Source organism: Amphibalanus amphitrite, unplaced genomic scaffold (assembly GCF_019059575.1).
Source record: "Amphibalanus amphitrite isolate SeventyFive unplaced genomic scaffold, NRLGWU_Aamphi_draft 000702F_arrow, whole genome shotgun sequence".
NCBI classification, from domain to species: domain Eukaryota; kingdom Metazoa; phylum Arthropoda; class Thecostraca; order Balanomorpha; family Balanidae; genus Amphibalanus; species Amphibalanus amphitrite.
In genome coordinates this window covers 300046-324543 of record NW_024882196.1, presented here as the reverse complement: position 1 = coordinate 324543, position 24498 = coordinate 300046, and the positions used below count along the sequence as shown (strand labels likewise).

The 24498-nt window shown below is 46.8% G+C and overlaps 1 protein-coding gene across 1 annotated transcript in view; it reads left to right on the top strand.

The window, feature by feature from the left end:
- Positions 1 to 5678: 5678 nt before the first annotated feature.
- LOC122364832 (endothelin-converting enzyme-like 1) overlaps positions 5679 to 24498 on the top strand; it is a 59521-nt gene continuing 40701 nt past the window's right edge. Inside the window, exon 1 of the mRNA XM_043335590.1 lies at positions 5679 to 6242. Coding sequence (XP_043191525.1) covers positions 5679 to 6242 — 564 coding nt within the window. The remainder of the gene's footprint in view (positions 6243 to 24498) is intronic.

The window sequence follows — 24498 nt, the reverse complement described above, 5'->3', positions numbered from 1 at the left end:
GTGCCGGACCCGAGCTTAAACATGCAGCCCGTGCAGGCTGAATTTTAACATTTGACTTTTAAATTTTTACCATTGAGCTTTTTAGAAGATGTATGAACTGTTCAGCTCCTTTTTTGGTCCATCACAGCGGGCTTGTATGTCATTTGTCAATCAAAATCGAATTAAAAACTTTTTATTGGGTCTGGTTATCTCGCCAACTTCTTAACTGAATCATTTAGTAGCTTTTGATTGGGCACTGCCAACGTTGTCTGTCAAAGTTTTCGTGTCAACGAGAAGAGGCTGCTGACATCGTTTGTCCCGGTTAGATAATACCAATCCACGTCTCAGTGTGGCTGCTCGATCGCACTTTCCCTGGCCCACCTCTCCCACCAGGCTAGGCTTTGCCCGGCACAGCCGTCGCCTCAGTGCCTCGGGCGGTGACCCGTTCAAAGGGGCTCACAATTCGTATGGTGCCGTGGCTCTCAAACCAACACAGAACAGTGAAACGCACAGGCTTACCTTCCATATAAGGCGAACGGCTGATTCTGGCGTCTCACCTTTCCATGCTTCTATCCTCAGGATACTGAAATCCTTCTCCTCCACACCGCCACCCCCTTCCGGGCTGGACAGGCAGCTTTATCTCATGCGGGCTGCTCCCTTGGAGCGGCACCGCTGCTCCCGAGGGAGCGCACCCCGTAGCCGGGTGCAGTGAGTGCCTTGGGGCTGGGTGGCCTGTCTTCGGACGGGCTCAGCCCCGGCGACTCACTAGGGTGCCTGCCCAGACCAATGTCTCCCCCTAATTCCTATCATCCTTCCGGCTCTGCAATGGTCTTGTCGACCGAAAGGGCCTAACCTAACAAAACAAACAAACATTCTGGCACCGGGGCTTCATTCATGCTAAAGCGCCCAATCACAGCGCCGTATTTCAGTTAGTGTCGGGCGCAAAAGCTACTATGCTCCGCCCCTCCATCACGTGACCCTGCCCTCACGTGGCCTCAGTCACGTGGTGTTTCCACTTCTTGGCGCATGGCTGCGCTAGTCTCGCAAGGGCGGTGGTAGCTTGCTCCCCCGCCGTCCGGGGGTGATGGGTAGCAAGTGCTGGTGACTGTACGTACCTACATCTTGAAAGCATCGCGACTCGGAGGGGAGGGCGCCACTGCCTCAGTCGCGGTTGAGCGGACAAGTTTGAGAGTCACTGGTAGCACTGACCGAAGCCTCACACGCGGTGGCCGCTGGCGCTGCGGGACGAAGGGAGCGGTTGCGAAGGGATAGGGGAGAAGAGGACGATCGCCGTCCGGTAACTTGTGATGGCAGTAAGCATGCGGTCAACGGAAGCCATCCTACTCGCAGAGGATTTGTTGAGAATTGTTTCATTACAAAGCTGAAAATTTTACCCGTCATCGGCACGACTACCCCAGGTTTTTGGTATAGGAATCCGGAAGCCCGTGCACGAATAGGAAAAAAAACATCAGTTGCACCCGCTAACAGAATGCATCCGTGGTCACAGATACACCCGCTAGCGGATTTTGATCACAAAAATACCTATCTGCTCTCTAGTCACTTAGTCCTTTACTTTAACGATCTCATTTTTTAAAGAGCCGGTTGGTTAACGGCGAAAAAAAGATATTTACACTCCAGTCGTCTTTTTTTTTAACGCCTTATTTGACGCCAGGCTGCCCGAAGGCCTCTTCAGAGTAGGGTTATGGGCTATGGCGAAACTTTGCTTCGTTGTGATTTTAAATGTCACGCACACTGAGATAACAGTGATTGGCGCCACCAAGGCAGACCAATGAGCGCCCGTCTGGTGAATCCAAGCGGCGCAGGTATCCGCCTGGGGCGGTGGACGGGGTCAGGGGAGAGCGCTACGAGCATGACCTCTGGCCGGCCACCACCTGGTTCGACCCAGCTGTCAGCCGCTGAACGACCTGCGTCATTGACCTTTTTAGGCTCAAGTTCGAATAAGTCAAGTTCAAATTCGAATAAGTCAACTTCATATTGGAAGATAACAAATACAAAATCGGATGCCTCAAGCTCAAATTGAGATATGCCAACATCAAATTGGAAGAAGTCAAATGCAATTTCGTTTACTCAAGATCAAATTCGAATACGCCAAATTCAAATTAGAATAAGGCAACTTCAATTTCGTCTTGTATTTGTAATGTTTGTTTATTTGCCATTCTTTATCACTATAAATAATTTCTTCGTCACCGAATGCATGACATTTTCAGTCACAATGTAAGTACTTTGATAAGGGACGAATGCGTTTGTTTTCTTTTTACAAGCGCGTGAAAAATAAAATGTCGAGAAATATGTATACGGATCATACTAATGCAGTAAAATAGGTCCAGGGTAAATGCAAAGCATATGCAATCTAACATTAAAAAAATAAGCTTTACAATTGGAGCAAAAGTAATTGCACGCATACCTATAATGACAATTGACTCGAAGCAATGGATGGCTTGGACACCGTCACGGATGTCAGCGATCTTGAGCTGTCAGACAGTTCCGCTACACGTGAACCAGTTGGCCGCTACACGGCTCGCTCTTCCCGCCACTGCCCAGTCTGACATCGCCGCTGGCTGACAGCTTTGTGTAAATATGAGTTCATGATGGCGAGATATTTTTGCATACTATGGGCACAAGTTTTCAAATGGCTGATTTCCGGTTCGTGTCGAGCATAGACCGCGTCGCCCTGGCAGAGCTGCGAACTGCGTAATAAAAAACGGAGATATGGAGATACGCACAGTCTTTTATCGAAACGAGACGGGGCGAGATGGGAGTCGACAGCCAAAGTCGATCGGAGGTAGATGGCGATTAGCAAATCATAATAATAATAGCATAATAAAAAAAAAATAATAATAATAATAATAATAATAATAATAATAATAATAATAATAATAATAATAATAATAATAATAATAATAATAATAATAATAATAATGATGATAATAATTACGAGCGAGCGAGCGCAGCGAGCGAAGCGAAGTCTTTTCAATATAACGGAAAAATCTCAGTATGAGCGGCCCGGCCCGGCCCGGCCCGGCCCGGCCTGTAACGCTTTTGAGAGGCTTATATCTCAGCAATCGCTGGACCGATTGGCCTGCGGTCTTTTTTGTTGGGTAGCCCCATCCCTTCTACCCCGTAATTGACTACTTTTGATACATCTCAGTGACCGTCGTGGCACGTGCCACGTGAAAAGTCAAGGGTGTTCAAGCTGTTTTGCAAAAGTAGTGATTTTGAGAGGCTCATATCTCAGCAGCCGCTTGGGCGATTGTCTTGCGGTAATTTTTGTAGGGTAGCTGCATCCCTTCTATCAAAAATAGGATACTCTCGATGCATGTGGGTCACCCCCAGTGCACGTGCAAAATACAACAATAAGAGGTGTCAAATTTGTTCCCATTTTAATAACTCGGTAATCACTGAGGCGATTTCGCTGAAACTTGGCATACAGGTAGGCACCCACCAGGCAATGCATTCCCATGTTTGCGGTTAGGGTGCTACTGCACGTGCGCACGTGCAGGGGGCGTTTCCAGATCTCGAAAACGGCTGGGCCGATTGCGCTCAAATTTGGTACACGGTTGGGGACCGGTTAGTAGGGTGCCGTGCAAAAGTCAGTTTGGACCCCGTTTGCACGTGCGCACGTGCAGAATGCCGCTTCCAGATCTCAGGAACGGCTGGGCCAATTGCGCTCAAACTTGGCACACCGCTAGCGACCGGTTAGAAGGGTGCTTTGCACAAGCTCGTTGGAAGTACCCTCTCGCCCTTCCGCACGTGCAGGGCCCACTATCTCGCTCGCTCGTTCTTCGCCCAAAAGGCGTTTTACTGGTAATAATAATTGCATAATAGAATCATACGAATTATGCTTATTTACGGTAGGTAGCTGCGATGAAATTGAATTTGTCTTATTCTAATTTGAATTTGACGTATTCGAATTTGATCTTGAGTAAGTCGAAATTGCGTTTGACTTCTTCCAATTTGAAGTTGGCATATCTCAATTTGAGCTTGAGGTATTCGATTTTGTAGTTGGCATCTTCCAATATGAATTTGACTCATTCGAATTTGAACTTGACTTATTCGAACTTGAGCCTAAAAAGGTGTAGATCAATATAGCAGTTTTCCTCCTACCGCCGGCGTAGGATCGCGTTACAGCGTACTTTTTATGATACAGGCCATGACCTGACCGCCGCGCTGGGGTCCTCAAACTGAATGGGAAAGTTCACCGAGCCGCCGCAGCCCATGACGCGATACTTTCAAGAGAGACTATACTTACCTAAATGGGGCAAGTGTGGTAAAATGGGGTACACCCCATATCCCCTTTACCGGAAACCCGTTTTAATCCCCCGAAGGACATTGGCAATAGAGCAGGACCGTTCATGTTTATCAAAACAGCCGGCAACTTTCTATCGCAGCGAAAGGTTGGCTAGGACGAGAGTCATTGCTTTCACTGAATATCGCAAACCTACTCAAGCGGATTTCCACTTAGGAAGTTACCAAACGAATGTTGAAAAATACATCAGCACCATGAAAAAAATTACCCACCATCCTCAGCAACGCCGCTCCCCGCCGGCGTCCACGGGAAAAGGGCGGCAAATGAGCGAAATTTTCATTGCCAGAAGTGATTCCAGATAGCAACAACTGATTAGAAAAAAATGCACTGTCTTTCTCATATTGCCCCGTACCCCATTATGCCCACCTTCCCCTACTACTATTCCATCTATTTCATGCCGCGTCCTATAGCCGCGTCAGACCATCGCCGCGTCCAGCGTCGGTCAGCTCGTATATATGCAGTCGCCGCTGTGTATTCAGACCGCCGGTGCCGGCTATCTGTCCAATACAGGTGGCTGGTTGGCCTGGGAGCGGCGCCAGGCGGTGTCCGCTGTCCCGCTATCTAATCTATCGACCCAGCCTCCCCGCCCCATTGTTTACCGGCCATGAACACCATACGGCCTCCCCGACCCGAATGCACCGAACAATGAGCCCAGTGTCAACCGCGGTACCGCATTCAAGTGCCCCAAAGCTGTTGGCAAATGCCTTTCGGGCGATAATAGGCTATTTTCAACTAGAGCACACCAATTTGATAGTCGGCCGATTGTTCGTGCAATACATTGCACACAAAGGAAAACTTACACAGACATTGTTTGTAGAAAAAAGACTGCAAATATTCTCACCTGATATCAATCTAAACGATCGGATGAGGCAACGTCGTGTCTAGTTTCACCGTTTGATGAGTTCCAGGTCCCTCGGTGCCGTTTAGCCCCAATGACAAGTCCCAGACAGTGATGAACGTTTTTGTTATCTCCTTGTTTGCAACGTAGGTTTACGACGATCACATATAGAAATTAATCCGTCATTTTCGTAGACGTACTAATGCCGTAAGAATCTTGCGGCTATGAAGCCGTATGGCGGCGGCCAAATATACATGTACACACAAGCGAATGCAAGCTTTAGAAGACGGACAGTGACCTTAATTAAATAGACGGAAGAAGACCGATTAGACAAATACCACCACCTCAACCATTTATACCTAACGGACAACCGCTCATGAATCAATCAAATTACTAACGAGTGTAAAAAGCCTTGACGTGGTGTCATTCGATCCGTTAGAACTTAATGCGGCTGAGATTTGAGAAGTGCAAACAACCAGACAGAACTAGTTTGTAAGTACGGCGAATAGAAACCAGATCCATCCAGACCCCCTGATGTACATAACTACATACGCTCTCCCGTCGGTGACGACTCGGCCGCGGCCGCCCTCATCGGCACCGACGCGCGGCTCGCGGCGCGCGGCGCGTCTCGGCCGTCGGAGGGGTGGCCTTGGGCAGGTGGGCGGCGCGCCGGGTGCCCGCCCGGCGCCGCTGGCCAGCACGTGCGTCAGTGCCAGTCGGCGGACGACGCGCGGCGGTGTGGGGTCGACGTCGTCGCGTCGGGGCACGGTGTCGACGGTGTCGACGGTTGGTTTCTGGGGAGGCGCTGTGAAGCCAGTGAAGGTGGCGACCGAGCTGACCGCCATGGACCTACAGGAGACGCCGGCGACGACCGGCCGACCGCGCGGCCACCGGACCGGCATGGAGCGCTTTCTGATCGGACTGACACTGGCGCTGCTGCTGTCCAGTGTGGTGCTGGTCGGCTCGTTGGTGTATGTGGTGACGTCGGGCGCGGAGGAGAAGACGGCGGCAGGCAGAACCCAGGTGGCGGACGCCAACAGGTCGCTGGGAGGAATGGCCAGTCCTCGCACCATGGGGCAGGCCACTGTGCCGGAACAGGTGGGTCCCGAGGGATAATGCTGCAAGAGTGAGTGCCGGTCTCCGGGATATGAATTTGCATCATAAATGACAACTCTGCTCCATTTGAAAAGCAAATTGCTTCTGTTATTCAGTTAATTCACATATATTGGCGAGCTATCCGACGTAGTAATAAGCCAGCAATATTCCAAATGTATGGAAATGTTTTTGGCACGCGAGCCGTCCTCCCATCTGTGCACATCCGTAGCTCTTTTGTCCTCGGCGGAATCCAGCCAAGAAACACATTCTTTGAATGTCTCATCTGGTATGATGATGCTCTAATTTATCTTGAGCCTAATAATGTGTCTGGCAGTCACTGAATGTTGGAACAAAACACATACATCATCTTTTCCTTGTTAGATTGTCTGGCGAAGAGAATGCGGGCATTGTTCTAACAACCACGCTTTGACTACGTCTTAGGTGCTTTGTAGTTACTCGAGAAATTGCTTTTGAAATAAGGGGACATTAACTTCCATCCTTGGCAACCTCGTGACCAAGAAGTTTATCGATTGCAAATAAACTAGACCGCGCCTTGCAATCTTGTGCAGCTGTCGGTGCATTGGCACGACAGCAAACGCTTGAAACGAACACCAGTCCAGTTGAAGCATGATGATAATCGCGATGCGTCAGAATATCTTTTCAAGGCATCTGGCTATTCATCTCTTCTCTCGCTCATGTAGCCACTGACGCAGCTAGAGCATCAATCAGACTTAGCAGAGTTGACAGCAACTCCATTACGCTAGTGCTACAGCGTTCGCTCCGTTCATTGCCGTATGTCCTCCGGCATGCCTTTCTGACCACAGCTGAAGATAATGTATGATGCGTTTGTCGTACTGCATCAGCGTCTTTTCGGACCTGTGAAGGGCCAGGCGTCGGTGGAAAAACAGAGCGGAGGAAAATGAGGAAGCAGAGAGGGACAAACTATCCTCAAACCACATTAGAGCACGAATCCAATGCCCTCTATGTCGACAGCCATTTTCTGTGTGCAGTGTTCAGAGTAGAGGTCTGCACCGGCCGGCTGCAGCCGCGGCTGGCTGCAGCCCCACGGCTGTGGGCCGGGGCGGCTGCAAATATCTCCAAGAACACGGCTACGGCTGTGGCCACGGCTGTGAGATTTCAAGCTCAATCGTAAGTACTCAAATATAAAATTTTAAATCCTTAATCTTACATTCTGATAAGCAGTCTAGCCTGTAAAAATCATGCAAAGGATGCCCAGCAACATTGAAAGTGGTGAAGCCTTTGAAAACCTGTAATGGTTTTACCATTTGCTGTAGGGGAGTTTGCACTCTGGTACAGAATACTAATTATAGGTACCAATTGTTCCTTCATCATCAAGAGCTTGACAGTTTCAGAAAATGCAACATGTTGCATTGTCACATCCCTCTCAAATCAATCTCACCTGGTCATTAGGAGAGCATCTTACAGCTATTGAAGACGAGCGTTCAATAATTCTTTCAGGTAATAGAAAAAGAAATCACGCCTAGGTAAAGGCAGGTAAAGGCTTCATAAAATATCTAAAATAACTCTTAGATGTATTTCTGGATTTTCGGCAAGTCCAATTACATAACATAAAACTGGCGCTTTATGTTCTAACTGGTGTGTGAGTGACCGCTAACAGAAAATGCTGATCAACGAAGCCAATGGAATTAGACTATAAGTGAGCATGAACCTTACTTACGGTTAATTCACATGATCGTGAAAATCCTGAACACGTAATTCACATGACGGTGAAAACCCTGAACACAATATTTCTTACGCGAGCTGTTGACTTTACTAATCAAATGACGTCTTCTTCTAAAAATGTAAAAATTTGGTACTTAATCTTTGTTTGAGAGCAAGTTTTCAACTGTATAGCATAATTATTTTTTAATTAAAAATTTTATGGCTGTTTGTAGAGACACAAAACAATTTATTGCCACTTCTTTGCTATTGACGTCATTAAAAACTCAAGTAAAATTTTTGATTAAAAGAGGCAATTGTGGCTCGCACGTCCTTGGGGATTTGAGCGAAGATCATTATTTGGAAAAATCAAAATAGATGAATGTTTTTCTTTCTTGGATGCTCACTAGTGTTTTGATGCCTTGCATATCAAATTAGTTCGAGACTTGCCCAGAAGGCTGCTTCAAGCCTGGCATATCACACCCCAGAAAATATGCAAGGTAAGAAAGAAGGAAGAGTTTTGACTAGACAATCACTGTTTGACAGTTCATCAACTTCAGTTTCATTTTCCATACCTAACATTGATAATGAAATGAAAAGCATCAGGGTCTGTTGTTCTGTCCCACAACCATGCTTCAGGATTTGGCATTAGATGTCTACACTGCTAGTGCTTCTATTCTGGTTCGTTGTTTATGTTTTCTGTTGATGTAGGTACCTACCTACCCATCTTTCTTAACCCCTTGCAAGGGCTTGTGTAGGCATGCGTTGCGCATCAGGCTTCAGGCCTTTGGCCTAAAGCCAGATACACAACCACTTAACCTATGATGCTTCATGAACTTGAGAATCTATAGCCCATTGCAATGCGCCTTTGGCTATATGTTTCAACTAAGAACAACATATTTTATACTATTTGGTTGCATTTCATTGAAATTATCCACGGCCGGCTGACGGCTGGCTGCCCACAGTTTGCCACGGCTGTGGGCGGCTGTGGCTGTGGAGCCACGGCTGCGGGGCGGCTAGGCTGTGGAAAATTGCAGCCGTGCAGAACTCTAGTTCAGAGACACTCCCTTTTTAAGTTTACACCCAGCCCATTCTCCAGCACTTTGGGAAGACGTCCGGACATCCTCCATTTAGTTACTCGGTGCCGTAGTAAACTGGACGGCTCTAACGTGCAGCCCGCCGCTGCCGTCTGTCCGGCCGAGTATCGACAAAGCTGGCTGTCGAGCCGCGCTGCCGGACCAGCCATAACTCGGCTCCGGGCCGCCCGACTCCGGCCCTGAGCCGCGCCCTAACTCACATAACTCCTTCTCAAACTCCACCCGCCGCGCCACGCGGCAGTGTTTCAACGCGGAAGCCGGTCTTGGAGCGGGCGGACGACCGGCGCGGCGGCCGCCCCTCGGGACGCCCGCTGGACGGTCACTGTACGCCCGCTGGGCGTCCATGTACTGCGGGACGTCCATCACAGTGAGCTCTGCCAGGCGGGCACGCGCCATGGACAAATGACGACGTTACACACCCGCTCGGAGGCCGGGATAAGCCAAGCGCCCCCGCTGAACATCGCGGACCAGACGCTTCGTGTCAGAGGCTGTGATGGATGCCTGCGCTGGATGTTATATCTACTTCGCTACGGTTGTGCTGATAGTTTTGCTGGACTTCCCAGCTGTAGATATTCCCATGTTCAACTCCCACTCCCAAACTGGGTGTAATACAGACATTTTGATTTTTGCTGACTTGACCCATAGTTCTGAAGTCTTGTACTTACCGCACCCTTCCTCACTTCTCCCAAACCTGACGACCCCATGTTCCGTACTCCTTATCCTGTATCTTGCTAAATTGTAGAATACTAAACTCGTACCGTTTCCCATTGCGTTCCCCGTGGAGGTCTGAAGCGGCCCGGCTCGGCGGCCGAGCGGAGCGTTTATCGCCGGCGCTCGTGGCCAACTATCGACCTGACCCAGCGGCGGCTCGCGGCGGCCGCGACCGGCCAGCGCGGCCCTATGTCACTCGGATGGCATGCCAGCCGGTCCGTCGGCCCGCCCGCATGCGAGTCCACGCGGTCGAAGGCAGTTGGGTTAGGCGCCCGTGGACGGTGTGGTATGCCGCGTTCGGGGCGTGTAGAGATGTTCGTGGTGCGTGCCCGCTCTGGGTCAATGTGTTGTGTTGTTGGACACTTAAGCGAGCTTTTATCTGCTAATAATCATTGTTGAAGATCGAGGAACTTCAAATCACATCAGCGCATCGATTCTTGCCGAATCGGTTAAATGCGACTAAGACTGGAGGCCCGAAGCAATTTGCTTTAGAGGTAACTGTTCGTCGCAGCGAAGCGTGCTACCCACGCAGCTTGCGCCTTCATCGCTAAAAGCATTGTTGTGGCCACAGCTTTTAATTACATTAGTGAGTCAGGCTCCGCTATTGTAATACCAACAACTGCGCAAACACATTCTGATTTTTCCTGGGCAAAGGATGGTCGTAGGATAATAGTTCGGGTATATCTAAAAGGTCATATTAAATTAGTTTTTATAATGAGGACAAATAAACGGGTTTCATTCAAGCATTGCTAATGTTTCTGAGGATTGCAGATCGGATGAAAGACTGCGGTTCTTCACGTGACGGTGTAGGCGTCGTAAAGGACTGGTGATATCTTCAAAGATTCCTGGAGGTAATATCCGCCGCCATTTTACAGAACATCTGAGCTTAGAACGCAGCTAGTCTTTGTTTATACTCGTAAATCACTCCTGCTAACACAAATCAGCACAATTTGCACTAATGGACAGGACGAAAGTAAAATGTTTTGTGCGATATATATAGTTATATAGCTTGGATCTGCCGTTGCCCATGTTGTTAAGGCATTCCGCCAGTCGCCACCGGATACCAATTCATGCAGATCGCGCCTATTCAGAAACCGTGAATTGTTAGATAGGTAAGATTTTTTAGGCATTGAAACGTTGAATTGAGCATTGTTGATGGGATTATGAAGAGTATGAAAAATACCCTGTTGCTCATTACTATAAAGAAATGAAAAATTAAACAATATACATGGTCCTTCCTAACTGGTCACTGAGGAAGGAACATGCCTGAATATATATTGGTTTAATTTTTCATTTCTTATATAAATGACAACAGGTTATGTTTTAGTCTTTTTATTGAAAAATTATCATAGTCAAACAAAAGAATACCTTGGCTACAATCTTGAGCCATATTTTGCTGAGGGCCATTTCAGGGTATCATGCGTTTACCTATTCTCTTCATATCACTGTGCATTGTTGTTACTTGCTAGTTTGTTGGCATGATCAACGGATTAACATTAAAGAGTTATCCGGGCATAAGTACTTTATGTTAGCAGGAAAGTTGAATGCCGACAAAGGCAGACAATTCGCTTAGATGCTTAGTCGCATGTCATGACCTCAGAGGTTTCTGTGACTTCATCGATAGTTCAGCAGGAAACTACCTATTCGATTCCGCCGAGTTCCATACCCAATCACGCCGCCATTTAATGCTGCTGCCCTATCCTCAATGCGATTTAAAAGTATCGTTTGTGGAAAACAGCTGAGCTGCAGTTTATGTTGAGGTATGCTAGCGAACTTATGTTGTGAATGGTGTTAGTAGTTATGTTATGGAAGCAATGCTGTTCTCCACCTATAATTAAATAATTTAACAATTCAATGATGATAAAGGAGTGAACAATTATGCTGGAATTCGTGGAGGCTTTCTTACAGAATACAGAGCATCCACAAGTAACCTTGAAGTTGAAGTAACTAACTACCATGCCGAAAAGATACGTTATGGAGTCACTCGAAATAGGCCCCAAATTCATCTTCAACATCACCAAGACCCAATGCCTGTCTTTATTGTTATTTGTTTAGGTGCGCTTGGCGGGTATATGCTCCTTTAAATAAGTGCAAACTGAGACGGGTGATGCCCAATGACATTCTGAATCTCGCCCAGTGCTGGATTATTGACAAGGCATGCCTTTATGGCGGATGCAAAACTTTGAGGCTGTTCCTCTTTCAAGTTAACAAAAAAAAAATCGCATTTGAGCAGCGTTGTCTGCTCTTCTCATTAACAACCAGTCTGCAGCTAGCTGCTAGATGATCCTTTCAGTGTATAGCCTTGTGCCACACTCCCTAAGCTGCCTTTCTTATGCAAAACATCTCAAAGAGTCGAGACTAGGGAAGTTTTAATATTGTTCTCCGTAAGTAGCTGGCTGGCGGAAAGTAAGGAATCCTGCGAACTTCCGCTTGCCTGACGTAACTAGATAAACGATGTCGATTTTTCCCACATCACATGCAGCTCACGGTTCACTGCCAAGCTGAATTTCACTGAAGTGCTGAATATTATTTTTAATTAAATCATGACATATTGTACCATACATAACGTGACAGAAATCCTATTGTCTCATTTTACACACTGAAGCGAACCGCCATTCTGACAATTTGTTTTCTGCCAAGTTCATCGTCTTCAGCATTATAATCATCGTGTAAGTACAGCATGATTCGCTCGACACTTTACTCATTCAAACCATGCCTAAGCGACGGCTTATCAGAAGGCAGAAGTTAGAATTGAAAATGAAAATTTTCGTCAGGAATAATGGCTAACGAGTATCAATTTATCAAGCAGCTGAAGCCTGAAGGTCAAATCCACTTATCAGCGTAAAGAGCTCAGATCAATGACCCTCAGGGATATCAGTGAAAAGTTGCCTAATGACACCATAAATATCTCCAAATGCTGGTTGGAGGCGGTCGTTTTACGAATAACTTTGGCATATGTTTTATATCACTCTTGCCAGATAAGTTTTACGGCTTACATTACAATTATTTGTAGCTTTTGAACGTCCGTTTCAATGGCTACAAATTTATCATGGGCTTGTTTGATTGTCCTTTCACGTCGATTACTCTTTACCAGGAACAGTGCACGGTCCTTCACCAGTACAAACGGCTGGAGTGCCAGTTATCCCAGCCACTCCATGATAAACCGCACCACGATAAACACTTCAAAAGGCACTCTACAAGCCAAGCAACCACCCCCAATCCCCACTCATAGCCCGCCGCTGCTTCCTGTCCAGGCACTGTAGCGTATTTTCTCTGACGCGGCGAAGATCTGTACCAGGGCGATCGATTTATGCCTGCACTCTTCTGCTCCTCCTGTCCGCCGTCTCAGCTGCCAGCAGAGCTGCTGAGACGGCTTCCGGGCGGCCCAATGCGGGGTCGCCACGCCCTCAGCGCTGGAACAACAAACGGCCCGGGAGGGCGCTCGGAGAGGCCCCGCTCGGACATGGGCGGAGCAGATAGAGGTGCGGGAGGGAAGGGGTGCAGGGCCGTGGGAAACGGCAGGGGGCGTACATAGCTACCTACATAGTTACCTACAAGGACAGATACAGCTACAGTATGGCCGACGCACTGTAGCTGTATGACTAAACTGCAGTATGGTCGACACACATTGCCTCTGTACCGCTTCAGTATGGCCTACAGCTGATGCAAGGTAGGTTAAGCCGACGGAAGCTATATCCTGGAATACAACACTCAAAGCGAGATCATGCTATGCTCAATGCCTTTTACTCCGCTGCAAGTGTAACGCATTTAGCTCTGCACCTCTGAAGTTGTATCACACCTCTTTCAATTGTGTTTGCTGAGAGCGGCTCTGCTGAAGTCTGTCCTCTGTACCCCGGGCCAGTTTTAGATTCATTGGCGCCTGTCTCCAGCCAAATCACGTAGCCGTGCGCACGTATGAGGCTCAGCCGGTTCCGGGTCAATGGGAAGAGGTTCGACAGCGCCCAACACTGCATGTTAATGACGTACTGGGAAGAAAAGGGAAAGAAGCAAGTGGCTACGCGTTTAGAGCTCAGATGCATCCCACGCTCATCTAACGAAATGTGGTATCTTTCGGAATGGCCAAAAGCAATGATGGACTTAAAGGGACACTCCCACCTTAACATTAGTTTTGAGTTGAGATAGCCAAATTGGTGGCCATGGCCTGCAAATACCGGTTTGGGCACTCACAACATCGACAAATGCTTTAATTCGGAGATATGGAATTTCAAACTTGCAGTTTTCGGATTCTAAGGGGCTAGTGCATTGGTATGCCCCCTTAGAATTTGTGACGCACTGAATCGGTATTTTGTCAATATCGGTGTGAACACGGCACGCACGGTAGACGACTCCGGACCCGAGCTGCCGGTTCGCCTGCCCCGAGTGTCGACTGGCTCGTTTACGGTTGCACCCATCACGCCTGAGTACCTGTTCTCCATTGTCGGGCGGATGAACGGTTCGTCTGCCTGCGGCGCCGATGGCTTGTGCATTCGTTTTATTAAAATGTGCCTTTTCTCACTGTACCATGTCTTGACTCACATTGTGAACACTAGCCTGGCTTCACATACTGTACCTGACTCGTGGAAACTTACGCTGGTCCATCCTATTCCCAAGGCATCAAAATCCGACGACTTTAGCAGCTACCGGCCTATCTCCATTCTCACCACTATTGGTAAAATCACCGAGCGCGTCGTCTCTGAACAGCTTTATTCCTATTTCTCTTCTCATCACCTCTTTTCTCCAAACCAGCACGGCTTCAGAACCAACCACTCCACGGACACTGCTCTACTCACCCTGACCGATCATGTTTTCCGGAGCATGGACCAGCGTGAAGTCACCGTTCTCTGTCTGTTGGACTGCTCGCGCTGCTTCGACTGCATCCCACACAGCTCGCTTCTGCGTAAGCTCGAGCTCTACGGTGTAGATACCCGCTGGTTCCGGAGTTACCTTGCCAATCATTATCAGCGTGTGCAGCTTCACTCTACCGGACCGTCTCGTGCTCACACGCTCTCACAGCCGCTACTAAACCCTATCGGTACCTACCAGGGTTCATCGCTCGGGCCATTGTTGCACAATGTGTATGCTAATGACCTGCCGCTCTACACCGACAACTCCACCGGCATCATCGCCTACGCGGACGACGTCCAACTGTACGTTTCCGGACAGCCGAGAGACATCGTTCAGCTGAAACGGTCACTGGAAGGCAGTCTATCAGTTCTGTCGAACTGGTATGGCAAGAACGGCCTCAAGTTAAACGCTGCCAAAACTCAGCTGATCGTCCTCGGCACGCCGGAGATGACTCGTCGTCTGCCTCCCATTACCATCAACTTCTGCGGCTCCACCATCACCAGCTCTGACACTGTCAAGAACCTGGGAGTATGGTTTGACAGTGACATGTCGTTTGTGACGCATACCAGTGACGTGGTGCGGCGGTGCACCGGTACCTTGTGTGGCCTGAGTCACAGTAGACACAGTCTCCCAGCGACAGTCATGGTAACGTTGGTGCAGGGGCTCGTCTTGTCGATTATTAGGTACTGTCTGTCCGTTTACGGTGCCAGCAATGTAACCCAGCGCAAACGACTTCAAAAGCTGGTTAGGTTTGCTGCACGAGTCGTCTCAGGCCGTAGGAAGTATGATCGGGTGAGCGATGTTATCAACGAACTCGGCTGGCTTAACACCGAGAGCTTGTTCAGGTACCAATCCATCGTGCTGGTGAACAAAATGTTGGCCACGTCAGAGCCGCAGCAGTTCGCCACCTGTCTAGTCACCCGGCAGAGTGTACACGGGCGGGATACCAGGTACAATGACATGCTTGTGACCCCCACTGTCAGGTCAGAGTCCGGACGTCGCCGTTTTCTGTACTCTGCGGTGTCAGGGTACAACGAGCTGCCGGCGGACCTGCGCGCTCTTAGTCAGGCTCGATTCAAGCCGGCACTGAGGGAGCATTTGTTTGACCGCGAGCGAGCCACTTAGCTGTCCTAGTTAGCACTCGTGATGAGGGTGAATGTGTGAATGATTGCGGTGACTGTTGTCATATCCCATTCGATTTGTATATGCACAACGACTTGGACATAGAATAGCCGTGTTTCCACGGACATGTCTGTAATGTGAAATAAGTGACGTCAGCGGAGATCTAACGATTTTTAAATCTTTTACTAAAACGTTTGGTAGCACGCGGTGGTATATGCTGCTTTGCGCGCAACAAATGCCGCACTTTCAAATAAAGTCGCTAGGAACAGCGGAGATCCCAAAAAGTAAACAAAAGTAAAAGTCTAATATCTTGAAAACCGGTGAATATTTTTCGATGAAATTTGGTGGATATTCGTTTTCGCTCTTTCTGAACCGAGCGACATCACTTTCGTGCCAATTCATTAACTTTTCTGAAGGTGGGAGGGTCCCTTTAAATGGATATACCTACTGTAATGTCTTGGGCGTTGGGGTATGACGGTAGCTGCAAAGATATCAAGAGTGTGCTGCGGCCGGCTGAAAAAGAATGATGAATGATTATAAGCGGTTAAGCACCAGTAAAATTTTAGTTGTAAAGGAATCGCCTTGAAATATGGTAGGTAATCCCATTGTCGCCAGACTATATTCATTCTTTTTTTTTTGCTAAATTGCAAAAGTGAACCAAATATATGTCCAATCAGTGTTGCATACGTTTATTATCAATGTACATACATTTAGTACATTCAGTCATTTATTCAGTTCATGTACATTCAGCATCTGTTGCTGGTTTCAAAGGCTTCCAACCGAATTAAGTCGAACCAAATATCCATATTCGCTGTGGTTTTGTCTGCGACACGTCTTATATTTGCTCGCGGTCTTATTGCGAATGCTTATGCTTCAGTGATGCCCAACCAAGATTGAATTTCTGGGGAACCCTCGCAGTCACAGAACTTCAATGGTGGTCGTTGCCTACACATAGTTCTCAGTCATGTATTTCCACGGATCATTGCGTACCGATAAATGGCGTGGGGACCCCCGGCAAGGATATCAGATGTTACGCCTGGGTAACAGCCGAATGCAATGCAGATAATATAATTTCACCTCTCTTTCTCTCTGTCTCTGTCTCTGTCTCCTTCTCTCTCTCTCTCTCTTCCCTAGTCTCTCTTTCTCAGACTTATCCTCCGTATGTGCATCTGCAAAAAGTGCTCAAACGTAACATAAGATTAAATCAATTTTGGTACTTCGTGCTTCATAGTTACATGATAGAAGTTAAAGGGACCCTCCCACCTTAACATTAGATTTGAGTTGAGACAGCCAAAATGGGGTCCCTGGCTCACAATTACCGGTTTCGGCACTCACAACATCGAGAAATGCCTTAAATCGGAAATATTGAATTTCAAAATTGCAGCATTTTGATTCAGAGGGGCTAATGCTTAGGAATACCCCTCTGAATGTGTGACGTCAGCGCAAATATCTAACGATTTTTAAATGTTTGACTAAAACGTTTTGTAGCACGCGGTGGTATATGCTATTTGCGCGCAACATCTGCCGCAAACGCCGCACTTCTAAAATAAAGTCGCTAGAAACAGCGGAGATCCCAAAAAAGTAAACAAAAGTAAAAGTCTAATATCTTGAAAACCGGTGAATATTTTTCGGTGAAATTTGGTAGATATTCGTTTTCGTTCTTTCTGAACCGAGCGACATCACTTTCATGCCAATTCATAAACTTTTTTGAAGGTGGGAGGGTCCCTTTAACCCGGCGGCCGCTGGGCCTCCGCGCCACCCGCCGGCCACTGGAGGGGGGGGCATATAGTTGCCCCCCTTTACTTCTGCGACGATATCGTCGCAACGCGAAGAGATAGAGAAACGAAACGTTCCACACATCTTCCTGAATACCTAGCCGAGATTGTGTCCAAATTTTGTGTAAATCCCATTTGAAATGACGTCACAGTGACGTCATAAGTGCAATTATAGATTTGCGCCTCTCATATTCCTCACAATACATCAGATATATGGGACCGAATATAAAGGGTCGATTACGATTATTGGTCAGAAACTAGATGGAAGTGTAGTTAGATGTTTTAGGATGACAGGAGGTGCTGTCTAGTTCATTTACAGTTGAGCTTCATGCTCAGCGTCATCAGAAACGGTCCATATCGGAAAACGGCAAAACTTTATGACGTCACTGTGACGTCATCTTAGGAGCTACAAGCACCAAACTTTCCTCCAACATTGCCTAGGTATTCATTTGAAGCTATGCCAAGTTTCAGGTTCGTAGCTCATCAGGTTTCGGAGATAGGGTAGTGTGAGGTAATTTGAACATATTTTTACGTCTTCTCCGTTGTACCAAATTTCAGCTCAACCCTGGATGAAGAAAAACTGTTTCAGTAGCGCATGTGTCACTTGCTTTCACCATGCAAGCCTCATTTTTGGACGAGCGGAGCATACCTTGAATAGCATAGCCTCACTTCTCCACCAAGTCACGGTGTGTTCAAATTGCCCCACCGTGGGGTAATTTGAACATACTGCCTTTACCTGTCATAAAAACGATAGTCTCGCCAGCACCGATGTTGTCTGACCCATAAACAAATAGGCAGAACAATTCTAAACATACCTTCACTTGAAAAATCAACGCAACAACAAAAATAACAGTTGCAGAGTATCAATATCTGCACGCTGCACACCGGTCAGTTGACAGAATTCGCCTCTCTTCAATTAACAGAACGTCTATCATTTTTGTTCGGTAAAAACTCTCCCAACCTTACTGCATCTGTTATAGTGGTGCCAACCGAAACTTGGACATTTGGAGTTCTGATTTTGTCCAATGTCCAATTCGGAATTGGTTGGACAAAGGTAGCAGAGTGGACAACATTGGACGATGGCTTGCTACACTGTAAACCAAATTGACAAGTCTTGTGTAATATAACCAATCATCTCTTGGTATGTTTACCAACTGATACTTTTCAAACAAGCCGTTGTCTGGTGCATTGCTTGTCAGATGACAACTACGAGTCAATAGTTACTATGCACACCAACTTCTCAGTATCCAGACCAACTCTACATTTGTTTCAACGTTTGTTTCTTAACCAGTTTTGGAAACTTGTTGCCGCATGGTTATTTAACCGGCGCCTAACTTGTACTGGTCAGCTGGTCAGCATACACATGGTCAGCTGCGCCCGTGACGTCAGACTTGGCGGACCAATCAGCGGTCGCCGTCCGGCCCCGGCGCGGCGGTTTCAAACCGTTCAAACCAGCAGTTGTCGCGCGGCCGCCGTGCAGCATGGATCAGCGACGAGGGCTGTTCCAGCATTTGTGCAGTAAAAAGTGAAATCTGTGAACTGTGGTGTTCGTGCTGTGAGTGAGGCCCGCTCTGGCCTGCGGGACGCACTAATCGTGCCTATACCCGCGGTCGAGACGCCTCCCTTCCCCTGCGCGCGCAATGTAAGTGGGCCAGACCTTTGCATGCACATGTGAGCAGATGTTTTGCGGTCGGTGTTTTTTTATATATAAATACATTTATTTGCCTTTAATTCAACTCTTTGTATTTTTAACTTAACTGATGGACATATATGGGCTGTAAAAGCTAATCTGGTTGGCGATCATGCTTTATTCGAATTATCTGCGTGATCGTGCAACTGCCATGATTGTTATGGTCAATGTGGAAATATTCGTCATACGGGCATGTTATACTTCTGGCTTGATGCGATGCACAAAACCATGTTCTTCCACATACGCAGCAGTTCTTGCTTCAAAGACTTATATGCTGACGGTGCACGATAGGTATACCTTATACCTCATGCATTTACCACATCCATTCGAAAATATGCACTTGGAATTGTCTCCAGTCAATAGTAATAATTACATACTACGTGATGTAGGTACGTGACCGTAATAAATACTAATGATTCCAGAAACTTCCGAATGGATGTGGTGTATGCATTCATCGATTATATAACCCATCAGTATTTCGTTTCTTGTCAGCGCAAGCCTTTGAGCAATAACTGATGCCAGTCATGATGTTGTGCACCACTTCCAGCCAAAAAATGACCTGTCCGTACACTGTAAACTCATTTTGACAAGGGGTTGTCGTACAACGACGAGCGTTTGTCAAAAATACTAATAAAGGTTATGTCGAACGACGAATATCTTGTCATAGTTGGTTGAATCAACAGGGCAAATATTAGTATCAGCCCCAGCACCCAGTCGACCATTCATAAAATTGACGAGGATTATGGAGGCTATTGTGAAAACTACCAGGGTCTTATTCGTAATATGGAACATAGATTTGCTTATGATTTGTAATTTATATCCTTGTCGAAAGAACCAGCTACACCATTGCAACAATACTGATACATACTTATGTAATCTATGTCCTTGTCAAAGGTATCAGCTACACCTTTGCAACACGGACTTAGTTACGCTAGTTAGACGTGTTAGTAGTAACATATACAAAGCTGTTACTTGTTATATAGGTGGCGCCAAAAACGTTTCCGGCCGTTTCATTTTGAAAGTTTCAGTTGCGCGCCAACCGCCGTGCAGTGATGTGGCCTCCTGCGCACTTCCGTGAAAATGGTAGGTGATAACAGTGTTCGGTCGTTTTTGTCATTTTTTAATGAAATGTATGTCTTTCAAGTGATAGTAATGCAGATTGAATCAGAGAAATTTGCTAAATAAGTGCGTGATGTATGGAAGCAAGCACAATGTGTTCTGCTCCAGGCCATATTGTTCTGCATATGCTATAATATAGCGATGCTTTCTTTCAGGCTTTCATCAGGAGCGAAAGCTCCAGCTTGCAAGCAAGGGTCGCTACACTGAAGACAGCAAACTGCAGAAACTCAAGAATTCTAAAAATGAAAATGCACCTGAATTCCAAGGGGCTAATGAATTTGAATGCCCCTTAGATTTGAATGGGTACAGTGTACTCGGTAAGTGATGACGCTCATTGCTTTTTCGCATGCGTTATTGCCCTTGCCCCTTGGGTCATGAGTGTTATCAACATTGTGTGGGTAATGTGTATGTACCATTTTAAATACATGACCTACTTTCAGTAATGCTGTTTTGCTGTAATAATGAGACTGCAGAGCGGCGACCTGCGATTTGTGGAGAAAACTGACGAATACAAGGGAGGTCTTTGTAAAACGTTACAAACCTGAGACTAGTAGATTGCTTACAAGTACAGGTTTGCTGCACGTAGACATAACTATGCTAACTAAGATTTGCATTGATTTGACTTAACAAGTACACGGTTCAGCCCTGTTAAATGCAAACATGCGCAGGTCTTTACCTGGTAGCCGCATGATTATAACTAGGGAAACAGTCGTTAACACAACAATGACAAAGCAAACTTTGGTAGCTAGTCTAACGAACTACATGTGAGTGGGTTGTAAGAAAAACTACCATGACAAACAATAGGGTCGTTCGATGACATGGCAAAGGGTGCGGGGATTTGCGCTAAATAATTTTCCTTGTAAAAGTAACAAACGTTTGTTGAAATGAGTTTACAGTGTATAGAAAATATTTCCTGAATCAGTATCGTGGCAATTGAAAACGAACGCGAATCGTAAGTTCTTAAGGTTATCAACACAAACAAAGCGATTGTAAGGAAGAACAAGTTCGAACTGAGCGTTAGTACACTTACTTGTTGACAATTTGTAAACTAGCAATGCCCAGTCAAAGGCTAGTTCATCAACAAACCAGGGGTTGTTGAACCGACAAGGAAACGGCTATGCCTATCCAGAAGTTGGTAGGTTCACAAGGCCCAGACTAGTACTCAACAAGGTGACGCCTATGCGAATTGGAACCAAACTTGTAGACAAACTGTTAGTTTGTTGGCCAACAAGCCTGGGGCTGGTGAATCGACAAGGTGACGCCTATGCGAATTGGAACCAAACTTGTAGACAAACTGTTAGTTTGTTAGCCAACAAGCCTGGGGCTGGTGAATCGACAAGGTGACGCCTAGGCGAATTGGAACCAAACTTGTAACAAGGAGCCAACTTGTAGATTTGGTTTACAGTGTACACTTCAGCTCATTTTATAAAGTAATCGTGCATAGCATTGATTGGCGAATGGAAAGCTTGTTAAGCTCTCAATATAATGAACACTTTTCGGCTGGTAAAATTTCATTATAAGCAATTTAAATGACAGTTTTGAGTGTTGATTAATGCGTAACTTTCGGACATATTTGGACAAATTGCTGACTTTAACATTTTTGAACGGAAATCAACGAAAATGCCGGACATTAGACGGATATTAGACGTAAATTTAATAAAACTGGTATCACTAATCTGCTACTGCTTTGGGTCGAAAATATTGGCAAAAAAAAAAAAACTGGGAGCGTTGTTTTTTCGGAGCTATCCCTGTCTTCACTGAAATTCTCACACTATGTTCAAATTACCCCACGCTAAAAGTTATTTTACCATATTTAAAAACAGGTTTCAAAAGCATATTTCTTGGGTTGAAGGCAATGATTAGGTCATTGTACAACAAAAGCCGTTGCGTATTAGGCGCTAGCAATGCAAGATTTTGCGCTGCAATGAAGTTGCAATGACGTGTTTTTAGGCGTTTTTACTTGCGAAATTGATTTTTTACAGTGTGCGTCAACATCTTCATTCCCTGAAACTTTAAACCCCGTTCATATGATAGCCCTTTAAGTTACGATAATTTCCTTCATTGGTCTTATTGTCGTGCCACTTATGGATTTTCCGTAATTTTGTGTTTTTCACACTATGTTCAAATTGCCCCACATGTTCAAATTACCCCACCCTACCCTATTTCACAAAACGTAAGGGGGGGCAACTTTATGCCCCCCCCCCCCAGCGGCTCGTGGGTTTAATAACATCGAATGCATTTTCAACATCCATGCATAACAACAATATTTGAAGCTCAACCTCTCTATTTGCGCGCGAACCATTTTGATGAAATATAAAATTTATCTTCAATTCATTCACAGTTTGACCATCTGAGCAGCACAAATGGTGCTTACAGTGCCGATGTCTCGTCTGCTCGGACTGATGGATTCGCCAGTCGGCAGGCACTTGTCACCCGGGCCAGATTCCCTGTCTGTTATGAAAGTGACAGCAGTGATGCATGTCGTGTCCTCAAACACCGGACTCGCTGCGGTGCCCGCCGTTTGCTGATTTCCGAACAGTATGTCACAGTGATGGATAGCCGGCTCCAAATTGAAAGGAAAGCCGTTCGAAGAATTCCATCAGCAGTTCAGTTATAAATGATTCTTTCTGTTGAGAAAATATATAGACATATAGACATGCAATTTGGTTGACATTTTTGTGGCGCCATATGGGTGTGTTTAAATTGAATTTAAGCATTAGTAAACTGGCCAATCTGACATCAATGTAAGCAGCATTTTTTTTTTTAATGAGCCCAATGAAAAGTTTGAAAACATAACTCGTGTTGTGCTGATCACGTATAAACCTAGACCCACCAATTTGCATGTCACCATTTGTGCTAAGCATCAGCTCGTCGAAGGGGGTCCTGCATGCCATTTTATATTCATGCAAGATAGATCCATGAATATGTATTCATTATGCTGTATACATTATACTGTAAGTACTAAGTACCTATATACTTTATATGTCTGTGAAGCGTAGCTGTTGCCTGTTCTCTGAACCTACCAGGCTATCTGATCTGCATCCGGAGCAATTCTCAGTCTGTCGCCCAAAGCGCCGCGCTGGCGTAGCCATGTTTGAGACTGAGGCTGAGGCTTCCGTTTAGAATTTGAAACGACACCTCCGGTCAGTATCCTAAGTAGCTGGGTTACTGGCAATGTTTTTTTCACCTCAGAAATATAAGTGGAAGCTTTCCGCTTGCTTTTGTGTAAAACAGCTAGACATATATCTCTATGATTGAAAGTACCAACAAGGACAGACACCTCAGAGGACATATGCCATTATACCTTTTAGTCACCCTGGAACCAAATACCACTTGCCTGCATCATTCACACATCCAATAGTCTGTTCCGTGCCAGCCAGCTCTTGCTCTCAAGTGCCCCTCTAGAGCCACTCACCCCCCCCCCCTCCCTCCTCCCACGTCCGTATCACACTGCACGTCGAACGTGCTCTCATGCGGCGTTTTATGAACGGTCTCGCAGCGGCGCTCGGGCGCTGGCGGCCTCACGACAGCGCCGTAGCCGGCTGCCGAGACACGCCCCGTGCCGTAACCGAGCGCGGTTCACAGCCGTTCGCCGCCGCGGCGCGGCCTGCACCGACCCCCAGCTAGCGTTGGTCTGCAGCGAACGATGTTTTGATAGCGTAATGTGATCACGATAGAGCGCCGGGCCGCCTGAACCGGCGCCGCCGAGTGAGACATTTGGGGCGCCGAGTGAGACATTTGGGGTGCCAAATGAGACAAGGGGAACCAAGTGAGACATTTGAGGAAACGAGTGAGGAATTTAAGGAAACGAGTGGAGTGAGACAATCGTGGTGCCGGGTAAGATATTTGGAGGTACCGAGAGACAATTGAGGTACCGAGTGAGACATGTGGGGCACCGGGTGAGACATTTGAGAGTTGAATGAGACATCTGGGGCGCCTAGAGACGCAGCCGTCAGTTTGGGACTTCGAGCCGAGAGCGGGAGCCGGCAAGGGGACGCGACGGCGACGCATGGAGGACTGCGGCTGGTACTTACTGGTGCCCCTGTTAGTGACTGGTGATGGCGTAAATGACGGCAGTTCTGACACTCGTGCTGTTGCTGGTAAGGTGGTGATGACGCTGGTGCTGGTGATATTGCTGGTGATGGCGATTAGAATAGTGACGATGGTGTTTGAAAAGGAAAGCCCCTTGTCGTTCTGAGACGGGCAGCTCGAGCGCCGCG